General features: G+C 42.3%; 1 protein-coding gene across 1 annotated transcript; it reads left to right on the plus strand.

Moving 5' to 3' along the window:
• Positions 1–3500: 3500 nt before the first annotated feature.
• Positions 3501–8323, plus strand: C10H12orf74 (chromosome 10 C12orf74 homolog). The gene is made up of 3 exons (XM_023206433.1): positions 3501–3783; positions 7091–7785; positions 8297–8323. Exons 2-3 carry the CDS (start codon positions 7252–7254, stop codon positions 8321–8323), a joined length of 561 nt encoding a protein of 186 aa, XP_023062201.1. The 5' UTR covers positions 3501–3783; positions 7091–7251.
• Positions 8324–19512: the final 11189 nt, after the last annotated feature.

The following is a 19512-nucleotide window of genomic DNA, read 5'->3' on the forward strand; positions in this document are numbered from 1 at the left end:
TAACTGAGTTAATCATAGGCCTCAGTTCGTGACACACTAAATAATCCATATTTTTGACATGAATCAAGAACCTACAGTCTGCCACCATGAAAACATTTCGCAATAAAAAAGAAATGCAAAGCCAGGAGCAGTGGCTTACACCTGTAATCCCAGCACTTTGGGAGGCTGAGATGGGTGGATCACCTGAGGTCAGGAATTCAAGACCAGCCTGACCAACATGGTGAAATCCTGTCTCTACTAAAAATACAAAATCAACGGGGTATGGTGGCACATGCCTGTAATCCCAGCTACTTGGGAAGCTGAGGCAGGAGAATCACTTGAACCCAGGAGATGGAGGTTGCAGGGAGCCAAGATGGCACCACTGCACTCCAGCCTGGGCAACAAGAGTGAAAGCCCGTCTAAAAAAAAAATTGAGCTGAAACACTCCTATTTATCTTGAACGTAAAATTGATGTTAAAGTCATTATGGAAACAGTTAAAGGCAATTTGGACTATGCAGAAAATGGAACAAGCAAAATAGCCAAGTAGAAAATGGTGTCAAGAAATTATTCCTAAAGTAAAAGCAATAAAAATAATGTAGAGGAAAGATAAAATATCAGAATGAAGCGATAACTTCGCTCTGAAGAGTGAAGAAAGAATGAAGAAAGTGAAGAGTGAAGTGAAGAGAATGAAGAATGGGAATGAAGAAAGAGAATCAGTGGAGGAGAGATAAATATCAAATAGCACAGAAAATATTTCTTATTTAGAAAAAATATTTTAAATAATACAGAGTACACACCAGATATTTGGTAAATAGAACCCACCATGATATATGCTAGGTAGACATCTCTACCTTCAAATATGAAAGAAAAAACTTAAGCCTGGACAACATACCAAGACCCTATCTCTTAAAAAATATTTAAAAATAAAAAATTAGCTGCATTCCCTGTGGTCCCAGCTACTGGGGAGGCTAAGGCAAGAGGACTGCTTGAGCCCAGGAGTTTGAGATCAGCCTGGGTGATATAGCAAGACCTACTCCCAACAAAATAATGTATCTATACATATATTAAAAAATTAATTTCACACTTCAATAGAACATAAACAATCTCACAAAGAAGTTTTAAAAATTTAAAAATATGGTACCCAGCAAAGAGCAAATATTCTATTGACCTCCTACTTCAACTATTAATGACTGAAAATCATGGGAAAAAAGTCTATGGACCTTTAAAGGAAAAGACCATGATGCAAGAATTCCATGCCCTGCACATGTGATAGCAAAATAAAGTCATTTTGGGGTATGAAACAGCTCAGAATATGTACTACCTAGAAACTTGTCCTGAATAAATAACTCAGAAGTATTTAAAGATATCGAGATGCATTGATATTCATTCATCTGATATTCACCTTTTTTTTTGTTTCGGTTTGTTTTTGAGAGACAGGGTCTTTCTCTGTCACCCAGACTGGAGTCCAGTGGGATGATCACGGCTCACTGCAACCTCAACCCAAGCATTCTTCCCACTTCAGCCTCCCAAGTGGCTGGGACTACAGGTACCCACCACCATACCCAACTAATTTTTGTATTTTTTTGTGGAGACAGGGTTTCAGCATGTTACCCAGGCTGGTCTCTAATTCCTGGGCTCAATCAATCTGCCTGCCTTGGCCTTCCAGAGCGCTGGGATTATAGGCATCAGCCACCATGTCCAGCTATATTAATCATTGTAAATATGGCACAACTGAATTTTTGTAACCCTAAAACCTAAAAGGAAGCTCAAAAAAAATCTCATACCTCTTTTCAACAACTAGAAAGAAAATATCTTTTAAGAATTTGCCAATTCAAAGCCAGAAAGTAAGCAAACCAGGATGTCATCTTTTAGCATAGACATTTTTTAAGGTATACTTTTTATTGAAGTAAAGCATACATAAACATAAAACTACACATAGGCAAAAAAACACTGAGGCAAGCTGTTCCCTCTGCAATACTGGAGACACCTCCATGTGTCATCTGAGAAAGGGCCACAGTGAGGTTGCCCCAGGGTCTTGAAGGAAAAGCTGACTCTAGGGCGTCCCTTCCCCACCCAAAATGCCTCCCTATTGCCATCTCCTTGACAAATCAGATGGAGGTGGCAAGTTTTTTTCCCTGATAATCCTTTGTGACCTTTCTAGAAGATTCTTAATTTCCTTCTTGAAGTTACAACCAGAGGCTGGAAGTTTTTGCATTGGGATCAAATATTCCATTATCATTATCCCCTAGGAGAGGCAGCTTTACAATCCCATGTGCGTGAGGGGATTGGTAGATAAAAGTCTGACCTTCCTTCCACAAACTAAAAGCTAAAAGACTTTATTCATTTTTTTCCTTCCGAAATTGAAGCAATTCATCTCTAGACGTCCTTGGCAGGAGCTCAGAACTGTTTATGCAGGCTCCATGCTGGCAAAATAGATATTTTTTGATATCCTACTTTTGGTTGAGTTACGGTAATGTTGGCAATGTTGGGGAGGGCAGGAGATCAAGTCATTTTTCAAAGTTCTAAGTAAATGATGTTCTAGTGAGATCAATATGAGAGAATTAAAGATTAATATCAAGGTTATCACAAGGCCAACATCTACAGGTTAGACCTTTTTTTTCCCCCCTAATTGCAGTGGTTCCCAAATTTTAACCCATGTAATAATCACCTGGAAGTCTTGTTAAACACAGACTTCTGGCTGGGCACAGTGGTTCACACCTGTAAACCCAGCACTTTGGGAGGCCGAGGTGGGTGGATCACGTGAGGTCAGGATTTGAACAGCCTGGCCAATATGGTGAAACTTCGTCTCTACTAAAAATACAAAAGTCAGCCAGGCCCTGGTGGCGTGCACCTGTAATCCCAGCTACTCAGGAAGCTGAGGTGGGAGAATTGCTTGAACCTGGGAAGTGGAGGTTGCAGTGAGCCAAGATCGTGCCACTGCACTCTAGCCTGAGTGACAGAGTGAGACCCTGTCTCAAAAAAAAAAAAAAAAAAAAAAAAAAAGAAATTTTAGTTCCAGGGGTTGGAGAGTGTCTGTAATGAGTTCAAGCAATGAGAACTTCATTCAGTGAATTAGACTTCATTAGAATTACTTTGACTTTGTTTTGATAAAGTCTATAGACATTTTTGTTTAATGCTGCATACATATGCATAATCTCCATCTAGGCATCAAATAAATATTCTTTGGGGTACTGATCTAATGAGAATACTGGTAGATATAAATGCTCTTCCATTTGCATTTTAATTATGTGAAAACTAATGTTCTCAAATTCGCTCCCTGGTGCTCTAATCATTTCCTCTATTATTCAATGCTTATCAAAGCATGTCATTAATAAAATAGATCAACACAAAATGTTTGATGATATGAAGAAAGTAGAGTCTCAAAGAATGCGTCTCACAACCTTAGAGAAAATAAATGAAATAGAAACCCAGAACTGCTTCACTAAACTATGAGTGATGATTTATTGAAAGCCCCAAGAGGAAGTAAAAAGCTACATTTGCATCATTTCTGTATTTGATCAGCCATTGTTTACCTGACTTGTTCTTAGGCTGCCTTAGATTCCGAACTGGCTTCCCTTTAGGCTTTTTCATAAACAAATAACTGGAAATGTCTCTAAGGAGGGGAGAGACCAGTTCCTCATTACAGCTGGTAGCAAGCTTGCTTTCACTCAGCTGGGAGGGCGCATTGTTACAGGTGTGGAACTGGTTGCTCTGAGCCCTCCTCCGGCAGCTCACTCTGGTTCTTCAGGCTCTGAGGATCCTCAGGACCCACCTGGGTGCAGCTGGGACAGACCGTCTCACAGGTATTAAAGGCAACATTCAGCTGCTTTCTGCGTTTCTCTCTTGCACTTTCCTTTTGTCCTGTTGCTATCAGGTTAGCTTGTTTGGCTGATCTCCCCAGGTCTTATTAGAATTTGTAAATCATTAACCTACAATGGTTTCATTTCTAGTACAGTGAGATGGCTTCCCCAGCAGTGTGGGTGGGTGTTTGCTGGATTCTCAAAGCTTGGAAGGTCGAAGGCTGGTGAATTTTCTTTATGATGACCATGTATTAATTACCTCTTTTAAACATAAAGGAGAAGAGTTAGCATGAATGGATTGACTGTTAACTTTTGATTCTATCAGACCCACTGGGTGTAGTCATTTAGGGAAAGCTTCCCAGGAGCCTTGGCCATTATCTCATTTAATTTCTACAATAGGCCTGTGAGGGAGGTTCTTTGATGACCTCTTGGTAAATGCTGCACAGAGGTTGGCAGAGGAGAATTGGCTTGTCCTAGGTCACACAGCCAGTTGGAAGTGATACTGGAAGAGAAACCAGATCCATTTACTCTGGTGCTTGAGCTCTTCCTGCCTCTCTGCAAATCACCTCCCAAAGCCCTGCTGTTTTTAAAGTTTCTCCATTTCTGCAGTGCATCATGTCAGCAGTTACTATTGCCTTGGTTCCTATATTTAAGACAGTGGCTAATAAATAATACTTACCAATGTTAATCCTGTTGGCCATAAATAGCTTTCTACCAGCAGCTACACCCCTGTGTCCGAATGACTACAAAGGAAACCCAAAGCTGTATCCTAACTCCTCAAAAGAGGAGAGGAAAAGGCCAAAAGGACAAGAGGGGAAACCCAAAGACTAAGAAATCTGATCTAACTATTACGCAAGTGCCTATGCAAATATACTGAATTCCTTTAACATTGTTGCTGCCTAGAACTTGGATAGTCTTCTAAAGGAGAAAAATAATAGAACAGCCCTGATTGTATGTATGTGTGAAAGTACCTATTGATTTGAAATTAGCTGGGTATGGTGGTAAGCATCTATAGTCCCAGCTACTCAGGAGCACAGCGTGAGGATTCTGTGAGGCTAGGAGTTTGTGGTTACAGTACACTGTGATCACGCCACTGCACTCAGCCTGAGCGACAGAGCCAGACTCCATCTCTAAAAAGAAAACAAAAAAGTAACAAAGTACCTATAGATTTGATGAGGAACTGGCCTCTCCATGTAGCAATAATGTACCTTATTTTATCAATGGTCAGGAGGGACCATTTCATGCCTCTTCAGCAATGTTAGTATCAACCTTCAGAGCAGCATCCAGGAATTACCAATCTAAAACCAAAACTAATACAATCTCACCTTAACTGAACGTAAGTTTCCTAAACTGGCATTGCCTTCTTTCCTCCACTCTGCAAAAAAAGGTACCTCATGCATTTTCGTTCTACATGTGAAGTTCTGTAACAGTTGAGCCCTCAGCTCAAAATAAAGCAAACCCAATATTAAGAATTTTAGATTTCTTTTGTGAATAAGAGTTGAACTGACTTTAGTTTGCATCTAAGTAGTTCCTCAAACAACTCACCAGTCTAAAATCCAGTACCTGTGGGTTTCATTTGGCCCTTAAAGAAACTTTTTATAGAGATGGGGTCTCACTATGTTGCCCAGGCTGGTCTTGAATTTCTAGGGTCAAGTGATCCTCCTATCTTCACCTCCCAAAGTGCTTGGATTACAGGCATGAGCCTCTGTGCCTGGATTTATTTGACCTTAAACAAGATAAGAGTCAGGGAGCAAAATAAGAGATCACAAAATCCCCAAAATCAATGTCAAGTCATAACATTGTCATGACAATGTTAAAACACTGAGCTCCTCCTCTACTGATAGGAATAGATCTAACAGCCTATTAATTATCTATTCACAAGGTTGTTGAACTTCTATGCCTGACACAGATTAAAAGAAACAAAGAGGAGAGAGTGGTTGCCACAGGCAAGTACACAAAGCATAGTGAGAAGCAAGGAATAAAAATTAGGGAGTACATCAGTGTGGGGTCATTTGGTGTGGGAGTGAATATTCAGAGGCTGTAAAAACCTGCAACAATTATTGTATTCTCCACAGAACTAGAGTAAACATAGTAGTAATCACTGTATTTTGGCTAAGTACTAGAATAACAGTCAACAGAATGAGGCCAGGTAATGAGGAAAAGGTTTATTGGTTTTCAGCCTTCTCTATATCAAGTTAAAGAAGCAAATAATACACTCTAGAAAAGTTCTACTAAAAAGTATTGTCCTTGCAATTAAAATTATAAGAAGTAAATTATTAGCCATTTTTACATTTTGGCAATCCAAATGTGGCCAAAGGGTTTCAGATTGCTGAGTTCTGCTTTAGAATGATAAACTTACTAAAACTATTATTGATGTTCTTAGAATATACGGTCAACTACTAATGTTCCATCTACAAACAATCCACGCACAGTCTGAAGCCACCTTCCATGCCATCTGGGGCCAGGGAAGGTGGGTCTCTCTCCCGTCCCACAGTCCCACGCCTGGTCTGTAAATCATCAAGCATCAACTCTCATGCCATAAGGGATGTGTAAGGATTGATGTTCTCCCACACATGCCTTCTTCATGTGGGAAAGTACAGAATAACGAAACTGCAGTAAGCCACTCCCATGAATCAAGTTGTGAAATAGAAGGGTCAGCTTTTCTTGAGCATAAGAAGAGATAATTCTGCATGCATGGATCTTAAAAAACACCTCCAGTCATGAACAGTAGGGTACCTGGTGACATCTGGGTTTTTCTTTTCAAACTTGCAAGTCATTTTTCCAAAATGTAAAGATTGATAGAATCTAAGATAAAAGACATTGCCAGATACTTTACATCAGTTACCTTCAAAGCCTGTCTCATTCTGTAATTTAAACCTTGAGGGAAGGAACCTTGTTTTCCTTGTTCTTGCATCCCCGGAATGCACCAAAGTATGTACTTTCACACATAAATGTAGATGATAGGAGGATTTAATGTATATTTGATTCCCTTACAATGGAATAATCACAAGGAGAGGAGCTATGTGGTTTCCGGAAAGTATCTTAAGTGACCAACGATTTTAAAGGCTTTTTTGTTTGAACCTAAAAGGAATATTAAGTAGACAGTAAACAGATTTCAATACGTTGTTTAGATGAGAATGCTGGAGTCTTATATATTAATTATTTTCTGAACGTAAAGGATGCTGATGCGAACTGAGCTCTATCTCCTATGAAGAATTAAAAGTTTTCCTTTGAAATTTTAGACCTTTTTTTCTCACTGCAGTCTCCCTCATTTGCTACAGATTCCACAGTCTGCTCGTCCTCACTAAAGATGCAACAACCTGCTTGACATTCTCCTCTGGAAAAGGAAAAGAACTACTAGAGGAAGTGTGGCACTTGGATGCAGAAATTGAGCACCCTCCATGTGATCCAGAGAACAGGAACTCAGACATCTTCTGGAACCTTCTACCCACGGTAGAACCTCTTAGCTTTATGGAGAAAACAGAGTCATTCTATCTAGAGGTGCCACCCCAAGACTGCGGAGCCTCTCCTGGGCCCCGGCTGAGGAGCCTGCCAAAGCAGCACTGTGAGAACCAGGGGAGCCTCCTCCAGTTTGACCGGCAAGCCCCAGGCCGCATCTCCACCTCGCCCACTTTGAGGAGATTAAGGACCCGTGGCTGTGGGACTTGGCACTCACTGTCTCAGCAGGATGCCTTGCAGGTGCCCACCTGGGGAAGCTGGAGAGAGCCTGCGGGCTCCCCACGTTACCTTTCCAAGAGCCTGCCGGGAAGCCCAAAGGATTCTTCGTATTTGCTGTCACCCTTGAGACTCCACTCAAGATTGACCTCTGAACCTGAAAGGGCCCTGAACACAGCTGACTCACAGGAGCCCCAAACCCGGCCCACTGACAAGTATTTCCCTCCTGAGCTTCAGCCTGTCAGTGAAGAGTCCCTTCACCAGGCCTCTCTTCTGTGGCAAGAAGGCCACTTCCTGTCCAGCCCCACCCTACAACACCCTAGTCCTCAGGTAACACAGCTCTAAGCCTCCGGCCTCTCAGTTGGTGAACCACAAAGCAAAATAGATCTCAGAGTTGCTTCCTTCCCCCAAGGGCCAGTAGATCCTAAAAAGGAGACAGCACAGGAAGTCACACTGAGGGGACACATTCTCTTTGGGAAGCATTGGCTCTTAAGTGAAAGGAGGGCAGCAATTTGGGGAAGAAAGAAAATGATCTCGCTCACTTCCTTCTGTCCTTGGAGGCACTTTAAGAAAGGATGCACCAAGGCCAGGCTTACCGATAGTCTGTCAGGTACCCGATAGCAATGGGGGCCCTCTTGCAAATGCACGCTATTTAAAGACAATGTGGTGTCACTGATTTAAAAGGGGAGAAAGGGCCAGTTATTCAAATTTGCGATCCCACCGAAATGTAAAACATGTTTTAACTAGGAGGACTCATTGTTTCTGCTTTCAACATGTTTGCTTTGGAGTTCGGGATGGGTTTGATTAAGACTAAAACATATATTCTTAAAATTTATTTCAGGGAGAAGAATTGCACCCATCCAGGTGAGTATGCATTTATTTTCTCCGGTGCTATGACATCTGTTGACTATTTACTATTGGATTTTTATTTCTGTCCTGACATAACAAAGCTGACGGTATGTTAACCAATACACTTTGTTTTACAGCACTCAAGTCACTCTTCACATTTATAGGTGCAAGAGTTTTCATTTCAAGAGTCTCCCTTTAAGAGCACAGCATTTGGGGGCAAGATACAACGCCATATGCAGTCATAGTTTTCATTTTGAATTGTCAATGTCTTGGCCCTGTGGCTTAATTAACATCCACTTAGTAATAGGTTTTGTCTGGTAGAGAAAATAGAAAGGCCAGAGATACTCAACAGCTTTTCACAGAAAAATTTAGAGGACAAAAATTTAAAGGAACAAGATGTCTTGATTAAATCTAGGGTGACCTTTAAAATAACCTGTTATGACAGACTGTGCCCTTATCCAGAATGAAGTAGACTGTGTCATTTCTGAAACCAGCTCTGAACTTTCAGCGTGGCCCCTTGGTTGTAGCAATGGATCTGCCATCCCTGACAGGGATGAAGAGTTTCTGTAGCAGCGAGGGAAAGATCCATGCCCAATTTTATCTTCCTGACCTGCGGGATTGGCAGGAAAGCCCTCATTTCATTTGAAAAGTCACAGAGGATTTTTTTGGAGAAACAGCTGCTGTTTTATTACTGGGCCTCAATCTTCAAGCAATAGTTTAATGTTCATAGCAGTAAGGATAACATCCATGTAAACATTCTTTGTTGATTTTAATCCTCCTTGGCCTAAATGTATCAACAAAGGTAGAAGATACTTACCAAGCAGTAGGAAAATGCAAATTGTTATGTTTGTGTATCAGTTAGCTATTGCTAGATAAAAAACCACTTAAAGTAACAGACAGTTATTGTTTCTTATAAATCTCTGTGTCCCTGGGGGTGAGTTTCTCTAGGCTGGGTTTAGCTGAGCAGTTCCACTCCAAATGTTCCTTAACTTGCTCATGGGATCAAAGGTCTCCCATGGGTTCATGGGATCAATAGAGCATATTCTTTATACAGTGAAGGAAGAGGTTCAAGAGGACAAGTAGAAACATGTAAGGCCTCTTGGAGCCTGGGCTCTGAAACTGATCTAATTTTATTGACCAAAGCAAGTCACTCAGTTGAACTCAGGGTCAGGGAATTACATGTTACCAACAGTGGGAGAGCATTGAAATGTTACATGGCAACGTGTAGGGATGTCAGGATTGGGGAAGAGTAGGGATGTTAGTGTAAATCTTCCAGACATGTGAAACAGAATAAAGCTCTAAGATGAGATCTAGTTCAGTTGTGTCAAAGAAAGTGAAAAAGGGTAGTCTTAGAAAAAGAAGCGATGTTTAGAGTCGAATTATTTTAATAAGATGTTGATAAATTTTATTCCTTATCCTAAGAGCAGTGTGAAACCATTTAATGAATTGATACGATCAGATGGATGTCAGATATACCGGGAATTTAGATGCAAGTAGACTTGAGTCAAATAATTCAAATGTTCAGGTATGAGAAGTTGGTAAGTTAGATTATGATGAAAGCAGTGGGGTTAAAAAGAAGTATCTCAATGCAAGAGATATTTAGGAGATATAATCCCCCAGACTTTGTGAATGGTAACCTATCAGGGTGAGGGAAAGGAATCTTCAAGAATAACCTCCAAGCTTCTGGCTTATATAACTGGGTAACTAAGGTGTCCATTCACTGACCTAGATAAACTTGGGTAAAGAAATGAAATATGAGTGGTTGGAGTGTGGGTTTTGTGTTCAGGTTTGGACATGTTGAGTTTGAGGACCTATGAAGCATCTAATTGGAGGTTTTCAGTAAATAATTGGTTAGAGAAGGCATCAAGGGTGGATGTGCTATATGTGTATTTGTGAGTCTTAAATCAAGGAATGTTTTCTAGAGCAGGTAAAGTCTAGGTCCAGCTCTGATTATTAGATGGAGCCAGCAGACATAAAGGTGAATCAATGGGATGCATTAAGTCATTTGGAAAAAAAAATAATATGAAGATATGGAATCTTTGTGAGAAAATAACAAAAATAGTCTTGGTAAATTTTAAAACAATAGCTAGGATAGGCTGGGCATGATGGCTCATGGCTATAATCCCAGCACTGTGGGAGGGCCAGGCAGGTGGATCACTTGAGGTCAGGAGTTTGAGATCAGCCTGGCTGACACAGTGAAACCTCATCTCTACTGAAAATATGTTTTTTAAAAAATAAGCTGGATGTGGTGGCGGGCACCTGGAACTCCCTTCTTAGCCTGTTGACTTCAAGGTAGGAGGAGCCCAAAGTGTCCAGGTAGCAATTTTAACTGCCAGTTTAATGGAATCATTGTTGTATCTCCTGGTGGCAGTTTTGCTGCCTCTGGAACTAAGACCTCTGGGCCAGCAGAACGTAATGTCGCAGGAACGAGAGGCAAAAATTTGGCTGGTGGATCACTAGGGGTGATGGTGAGTGGTGTCACTTCCACTTCCACCCCTTGATGCCTGAACCTGTGAATCCTGGCTATGGGGAAAACAGTGCCATATATTGGATGCTGATTCAGAGCATACATGGCCTTCCAGAGAACTTTGCCCCAGCCCTGCAAAGTATTGTCACCTAGTTGGCATTACAATTGTGACTTCAAAAGGCCATTCCACTATTCTGTCAATCCAGCTGCTTCAGGATAATGGGGAACATGATAAGACCAGTGAATTCCATGCACATGAGCCCACTGCTGCACTGCTTTGGCCATAAAGTGAGTACCTTGGTCAAAGGCAATGCTGTGTGGAATATCATGATGGTGGATAAGGCATTCCATGAGCCCACGGATTGTAGTTTTGCCAGAAGCATTGCATGCAGGATAGGCAAACCCATATCTGGAGTAAGTATCTATTCCAGTGAGGACAAACCTCTGCCCTTTTCATGATAGAAGAAGTGCAATATAATCAACCTGCCACCAGGTAGCTGGCTGATCACCCCAAGGAATGGTGCCATATCAAGGGCTCAGTGTTGATCTATGTTGTTGGCAAATTGGGCACTCAGCCATGGCCATAGCCAGGTCAGCCTTGGTGAGTGGAAGTCCATGTTGCTGAGCCCATGTGTAACCTCCATCCCTGCCACCATGGCCACTTTGTTCATGGGCCCATCGGGCAGTGGCAGGCGTGATTGGGGAAAGAGGCTGAGTGGTAGCCACAGAATGGGTCATCCTATCCACTTGATTATTAAAATCTTCCTCTGCTGAGGTCACCCATTGGTGAGCACCCACATGGGATACAAATATCTTCACAGTTTTTGGCCACTCAGAGAGGTCTATCCACATACCTCTTCCCCAAATTTCTTTGTCACCAATTTTCCAGTCATGCTTCCTCCAAGCCCCTGACCATCCAGCCAAACCATTGGCTACAGCCCATTAATCAGTATACAGTTACACGTCTGGCCATTTCTCCTTCCATGCAAAGTATGCAACCAGGTGTACTGCTTGAAGTTCTGCCCACTGGGAAGATTTCCCTTTACCGCTGTCCTTCAGAGATGTCCTAGAAAAGGCTTGTAGTGCTGCAGCTGTGCACTTTCGGGTGGTGCCTGCATATCGTGCAGAACCATCTGTGAACCAGGCCCTAGTCTTCTCTTCCTCTGTCAATTGGTCATAGGGAGCTCCCCATGAAGCCATCAGTGCAGGCTTGGGGAGAGAAGGCAGGGTGGCAGGAGTGGAGACCATGGGCATTTGAGCCACTTCCTCATGTAACTTACTTGTGCCTTCAGGACTTGCTTGAGCCTAATCACGTATGTACCACTTCCATTTATTTGATGATAGAATGCTGCTGTGCATGACCCACTTTATGGCTAGATGGATCAGAAAGCACCCAGTTCATGAGAGGCAGTTCAGGTCGCATGGTGACTTGATGACGTATAGTCAAACGTTCAGTTTCCACCAAAGTCCAGTAACAGGCCAAGAGCTGTCTCTCAAAAGGAGAGTAGTTATCTGCAGTAGATGGCAGGGTCTTGCACCAAAATTCTAGAGGTCTCTGCTGTGATTCACCTATGAGGGACTGCCAAAGGCTCCAAACAGCATCTCCGTCTGCCACTGACACCCCAAGCACCATTGGATCTGCTGGGTCATATGGCCCAAGTGGCAGAGCAGCTTGCATAGCAGCCTGGACCTATTGCAGAGCCTTCTCCTGTTCTGGACCCCACTCAAAACTGGCCACCCTTCAGATCACTCAATAAGTGGGCCAGAGTAACACACCCAAATGAATGTGTTACCTCCAAAATCCAAATAGGCCCACTAGGCATTGTGCCTCTTTCTTGGTTAGAGGAGGGGTCAAATGTAGCAACTTATCTTTCACTTTAGGAGGACTATCTTGAAAGGCCCCACACCACTGGACCCCTAGAAATTCTACTAAGGTAGAAGTTTTCTGAATTGTAGTCAAATTTATTTCCCATCCTCTGGCACGCAAATGTGTCACCAATAAGTCCAGTGTATTTGCTACTTCTTGCTCACTGGATCCAATCAGCATAATGTCATCAGTATAATGGACCAGTGTGATATCTTGCAGAAGCGAAAAGCGATCAAAGTCTCTCTGAATAAGATTATGACATAAAGTCGGAGAGTTGATATACTCTGAGGCAGGACAGTAATGATGTATTGCTGGCCTTGCTAGCTGAAGGTAAATTGCTTCTAGTGGGCCTTATGGACAGGAATGGAGAAAAAGGCATTCGCCAAGTCAGTGGCCGCATATCGGTACCAGGAGATGTGTTCATTGGCTCAATTAGCTCAAGCAGTGAAACCACATCTGGTACAGCAGCTGCAATTGGAGTCAACACTTTGTTAAGCTTACAATAATTCACTGTCATTCTCCAAGATCCATTTGTCTTCTGCACAGGCCAAATGGGAGAGCTGAACAGGGATGTGGTGGGAATCACCACCCTTGTGTCTTTCGCGTCCTTCATGGTAGCCTTAATCTCCACAGTCCCTCCAGGGATGCAATATTATTTTTGATTTACTATTTCTCTAGGTAGAGGCAGCTCTAATGGCTTCCATTTTGCCTTTCCCTCCATAATAGCCCTCACCCTGCCAGTCAGGGAGCCAATATGGGGCTTCTGCCAGCTGCTAAATTTGTCTATGCCAATTATGTGCTCTGGCACTGGGGAAATGACCACAGGATGAGTCTGGGGATCCACTGGACCCACTGTAAGTTGGACTTGAGCTTAAACTCCATTAATTGCCTGACCTCCATAAGCCCCTACTTTAACTGGAGGACTATAATGATATTTTGGGTTCCCTGGAATCAACCCCAGCTCAAAGCCAGTGTCCAGTAGTCCCCAAAATGTCTGATCATTTACCTTTCCCCAATACACAGTTACCTTGGTTAAAGGTCAGAGGTATCCTTAGGGAAGGATGGGAGAAAGATTCACTGCATAGTGAGCTGAGATTGTGCCACTGCACTCCAACCTGGACGGCAAAGCAAGACTCCCTATCAAAAAAAGATTCACTACATAAGTTGTCGGTAATGTAGTGGGGTCCTTCCCCAAGGAGACCTGGCCTCCCCTTTATTCAAGGGGTTCTGGGTTTGTAAACTGGCTCACGTCTCTGGAAATTGATTGAGACATGAGACATGAGTCATGACGTTTTATCACGTGAATCATGATAAAAACATGATTCTCTGTTTTTATAATTCAAGTTAGTCTTGTCCATTCAACCTAGAAGTTTTCTGCTTATAAAAATTAGGTAGGAATGTAGTAGGCTTCCTATCAATTTCAATTCCAGGAACACTGTAATTAATTAGCCAATGCCAGAGCTCTACAGGAATCAGTCTGTTCTGATTGCTGCTTTGCCTCTTCTGTCCATTATGGTAGCTATGTCCACCTTGCCTTTGATGGTTGAGTGCTGCCACTTGGGCTCTGCCACCTTGGGATCCAATTATTCCCATTGTATTTAAATTTTGTAGTTGAATGACTGTGGTTCCCACCGTTAGATCTGACATACAGAGAAGGGCAATTACAGGGCTCCTCAAAGATGCAGGTCCTGCCCTCACAAATCTATTTCACAAGGCATTGGTCAAGGGGATATCTTCTGACCCTCTCAGCTGGGATGAGTAGGTCTAAAGTGACTAATCCACTTCACCATCCCAATCTCCCTAAGCCTTTGGATCTCTTCCTCTACATTAAACTAAGGGAGATCAGGCATTTCCAGCTCACTCACAGTGGGCCATCTTTTAATCCATATTTTAGCTAACCAAGAAATAAACTTTTAGACCCATGTTTAACTCCCTAAGCTGAAACATTAAGTGCAGAGTCCCTATTTAGTGGGCCCAAATCAATAAATTCAGCCTGATTCAACTCTGTGTTCCTTCCACCATTTTCCCACACCCTTAATATCCATTCCCATGCCTGTTCTCCAGATTTCTGTTTATATAAATTAGAAAACTCAAGTAGTTATTTTCAAGTGTAGGACCCCTCCTTATGGGTCACACTCTCAACCTCACCTCTAGGGGCCTGCCTAGACTTAAGTCCAGTTACAGGTCTAGAGGCAAACAAGGTTGTTGGGGGGCGGCTCCTGAGGAGAATCAACATTATCTTGCCTGTCAACTGCCTCAAGGGAGGCCATCACTATTGCCTCAGGCAGTGCAGGGTTTATCTCCCCAGACAAAGATGGAAAGACTGATGGCACCATGGGTCAGGGTGGGGATGTTGCCACTACTGGGGATGGGGAAGCTGGGCAAAAAAGTTTCATCAGAGTTTACAAACTCAGTGTCCCCAGCTTCATCGGGGACCTCCCACACGTCCCCATTCCAAGTTGCAGGGTCCCATCCTTTTCCAATCAATGCCCTCAATTTAACAATGTACACCTGGCAAGACTGTGCATGCACCTTTCACTGCAGGTCAGCCGCTTGCATAAGAGCTTTGTCTATTTTTCCACAATTTCAGCTCTTTCTCTACAGGAGAAAAGACTCTCACTCAGGGCAATCTTAGCAGATTTGAGGCTTAGTATCTGCTTCTGAAGCCAGGAGTTAGAATCCCCGAGTTCATCATTTTCTCTCAACACTTTGTCCACTGAACTTAGGAGCAACCAACCAGCTTCATTATGTTCCTGGGTTCTCCACATATGGTCAAAGGTATTATGTATAGAGTCACTAAACTTGCCTCTCACAAGCAGTGAATCAGGAGTGTCAAATGCATTTATGTTACACAACTCTCTAAACGGTTCACACCAAGGATTATCAGTGTTCTCCATACTATTAGAAGTAGAGTCCTCAGCATTTTTGGATCTAATCATATGAAGCAGCCAACTCCAGAAGCCCCAAAACCAACAAAAGAACTCCATCCTTAATACTCTGTTCCTCTAGAACCACTCCTTATACCAAAATCTCTATTTGTCAGAGTTCTCTAGAGGAACAGAACTAATGGGATAGATAGATAGATAGATAGATAGATAGATAGATAGATAGATAGATAATAGAGAGTTTCTTAAGTAGTAACTCACATGATCATGAGGCCCCACAATAGGCTGTCTGCTGGCTGAGGAGCAAGGAGAGCCAGTCAGAGTTCCAAAGCTGAAGAACTTGGAGTCCGATGTTCGAGGGCAGGAAGCATCCAGTACGGTAGAAAGACAGAGGCTAGGAGGCTAGGCCAATCTCAAATCTTCACATTTTTCTGCCTGCTTTATATTTGCTGGCAGCTGATTAGATGGTGCCCACCCAGATTAAGGGTGGGTCTGCCTTCCCCCACCCACTGACTCAAATGTTAATCTCCTTTGGCAACACCCTCGCAGACAAACCCAGGATCAATACTTTGCATCCTTCAATCCAGTCAAGTTGACACTCAGTATTAACCATCACAAGATTCTTACATTACTACTAATAAACAAGAACTAAAAAAAAATAATAATAAACAAACCCAGACAGATCCCCAATCCGTCTCCCTTCACTCCCTCTTCTCTTCTTCCACGTGTCTCTGAAGTCTTTTCTGCAGCAGCCATTTGTTCAAAGAGCCCACTTCCTTGAACAGTTGCTTGCCAGGCTGTGTGGTCATATAATGTTAGGTGAAGAGTGAAGAGCTCTGCATGAGGCCCCACTGTCTATCTAAGAGCGAGGGTTCTTACCTAAAAAAAAAAAAAAAAAAATAGGCCTATCAAATGGTCTAAACTAGGATTTAGCAAACGATGGCCCGTGGCCAAAATTCAGCCCATAACCTGTTTCTGTTAATAAAGCTTTATTGGAACACACCAACACCCACTCATTTGTACATTGCCTAGGACTGTTTTAGCACTGTAATGTCAGAGTTGCAACAGAGACTGCATGGCCCACAAAGCCTAAAATGTTTACTATCTGGCCCTTTATAGAAAAGATGTGCTGACCCCTGGCCTATACAATTAAGAAATGCTTGCCTCTGGCTTCCAATCACAGCAAAATTTTTTGTCTTGCAGAATAGATATATAACCTTTTTCAAAAATACTGATTCTTCTACTATAGTGGTGTTGGGTTTTTTGTTTTGTTTTGTTTTGTTTTTTTGAAACAGTCTTGCTCTGTCACTCATGCTGGAGTGTAGTGGCACAATCTCAGCTGACTGCAATCTCCGCCTCCTGGGTTCAAGTTATTCTCTTGTCTCAGCCTCCCAAGTAGATGGGATTACAGGTGTGCACCACCACACCTGGCTAATTTTTGTGTTTTTAGTAGAGACAGGATTTCATCATGTTGGCCAGGCTGGCCTTGAACTCCTCATCTCAAGTTGTCTGCCCTCCTCAGCCTCCCAAAGTGCTGGGATTACAGGTATTATAGTGTTTTAACATGTAACCTGACAATATGTAAGTGGTAAGTGCCCAATATACTCATAGTTGTGAAATCGGCTAACTGGTAAATCCTTGCTCTCAGGTTTTGCTTTGTGAACTCGTTCTTCCTGCCATTCCCTCTCTCACTCCGTAATATTTAAGTGAACTCATGCTTACTTCAAACCTTCCTCTCTTATCACTAGAATATGGCCCCTGGAAAAAAATCCACAATTCATTCTTACGCAAGTGGTAGGGAATTTAGGCTTAAGGGACATATACTCTCATCTTTCCAAGTACAGCCAGTACATTTCTCCCTTTTGGGTTTCCCCGCATCTTATAAATGTCTCCATCATAATTTCTAAAACACTATATTGTGTTTCTTTTACATTCGTCTGCCCCCAAGAATCAAAACCTTCCTGAGAGCAGAGACTGCTTCTTACTTATCTTTGAACCTCTAGCATCCGGTACCCAGAAAGAGCCTACTTCCAAAAAGATAAATGGAAGAAGGAAGACAGGCAGGTTGGCAGGCTTCTTGGATTACAGTGCCACTTATCTATCCCCAATGCATTTGCATTTTCACAAAAGACAGCTTGAAGCCAAGCACAGTGAAGCTGTGCTGGTGGAAATTTTAAACATCAGAAGCAAGTGAGGGAGATGATTTTGTGGACAGGGAAACATTCCTAGCATCCCTTACATTTTGTATTGATAGGAAGCTGTCCATCTTACCTAATTTTCAGGTCAGCCCTGAAAGTGAGAAGAGAAACGTACATGTGACATTTCTATAAGAGTATAGACTAACCTTCCGATGCTCAAATAGAAAGTAAGAAAAAAGTTAAATATATCCATATTAGCCACTGGGGCAACATTAGCATGAAAGCCAAATGATGAGATATCTGAAAGTCTGTCTTGAGGAAAAAACAAACAAACAAAAGTATTAAATGCCAGTAAAACTTCCCCCAAAGTCAAATCCATCTGGGGTTACCATTAGGGGGCAGCAGGACCTGGAGTTAAAGTCTACTGGAGTCAAACTCCCTGATTTTAAATCCTATCTCCACTTCTCTGTGGCAACAAGATCCTGCACAATTTCCTTAACCACTCGAAACTTTGAAGGTTTTATCCATGAAGTGGAGATACAAATGCAGTCACGCACTGCATTAATACAATGGGCCTCATGTACAACAGTGGTCCTGTAAGATTAAAATAACGTAGTTTTGCTCTACCTAGTCTACGTTTAGATACACAAATACCTCCCATTGTGTTACTGCTGCCTACATTATTCAGTACCATAACATGATGTACAGGTTTGTAGCCTGGGAACCACTGGTGACACCTTACAGCCTAGGTGTATAGTAGGCTACACACCATCGAGGTCTGTGTAAGTTCACTCTGTGATGTTCACATAATGACAAAATTGCCTGAAGATGCATTTCTCAGAACATATCCCCATCATTAAGCAATGCAGACCTGTAGTGTTCCTCTCACAGGTCTTTCTTTTTAACTGGTTAAATAATATAACTCAAAGAGTAGCTATTGTTATTTTTAGAGAAACCATTCATTCAGCACCTCCCACATGTAAGTCGTTGACTTATTCTCTCTAAAATTTCCTAACCCCAGAGCTAACATCAGGCACATCAAATGTAATGTATCTGACCTTTAGGTTCAATACAATACAATATTATACCCCACATGCTTTTATTTAAAACCCTTTACGTCCCTAGCAGTGTCTGTTAACTATAGAACATACTAGAAGAGAAGACTTGTCGTCTTCTTTGGGGCTTTAAGGCTTGTTGGACAGGATTCAGAGACTAATAGGCAGTGTACTGCTCATTACTCAAAAGAGAAGACTGCAGCCTTGGGGAGGTTTCCTGACATGGGCATGGTGCAAGGGGAACCACGTGCCATTCTTCCACCAGCATCAGCTCATCTATTAGGTTGGCGCAAAAGTAATTACGGGTTTTGCCATTACTTTTAATTGTGGCAACAACTGCAATTACATTTGCACCAACCTAATAGAATGTAAGTTCCAGAAAAGTGGGATTTTCATCTGTTTTGCTTATTGCCTTATCCCCGGTACCTAGAACACTGCCTGGCACTTAGTAGGTGTCCAATAAATGTTTAAGGAAAGAAAAAGAAAAGAAAAAGGAAATTGATTGGTAGTTGGGTTTGGACATGCCTTTTAGGGAAAATTGTATGGTCCCCTTTTGTTTTGTGTGTTTTCTCCTCCAACTATTTATTTGACTCCTTCCAGCTCCTTTCGACCTCCTCGATCTTCCTTGTTGTTTTGTGCTTGTCTCTGAGTGTACTTTGGGTTTGTGGGGATTTGTACAAGTATTGTTTAATCCCACAAGGGAGTATGTTGACCGTTTTCCATAAAAAACAGTAACCTAGAAAGAAGGTGAGATTTCTGCGCAGTTACCAGCAGTTACCATGGTGCTCTGAGCACA

The sequence above is a fragment of the Piliocolobus tephrosceles genome, chromosome 10, assembly GCF_002776525.5.
Source record: "Piliocolobus tephrosceles isolate RC106 chromosome 10, ASM277652v3, whole genome shotgun sequence".
In the NCBI taxonomy this organism is placed as follows: Eukaryota; Metazoa; Chordata; class Mammalia; order Primates; family Cercopithecidae; genus Piliocolobus; species Piliocolobus tephrosceles.

Coding starts and splice junctions, on each gene's coding strand:
- C10H12orf74 (XM_023206433.1), top strand. CDS start 7,252: ATGGAGAAAACAGAGTCATTCTATCTAGAGGTGCCACCCCAAGACTGC. Junction 7,786..8,296: donor TACAACACCCTAGTCCTCAG/GTAACACAGCTC, acceptor AATTTATTTCAG/GGAGAAGAATTGCACCCATC.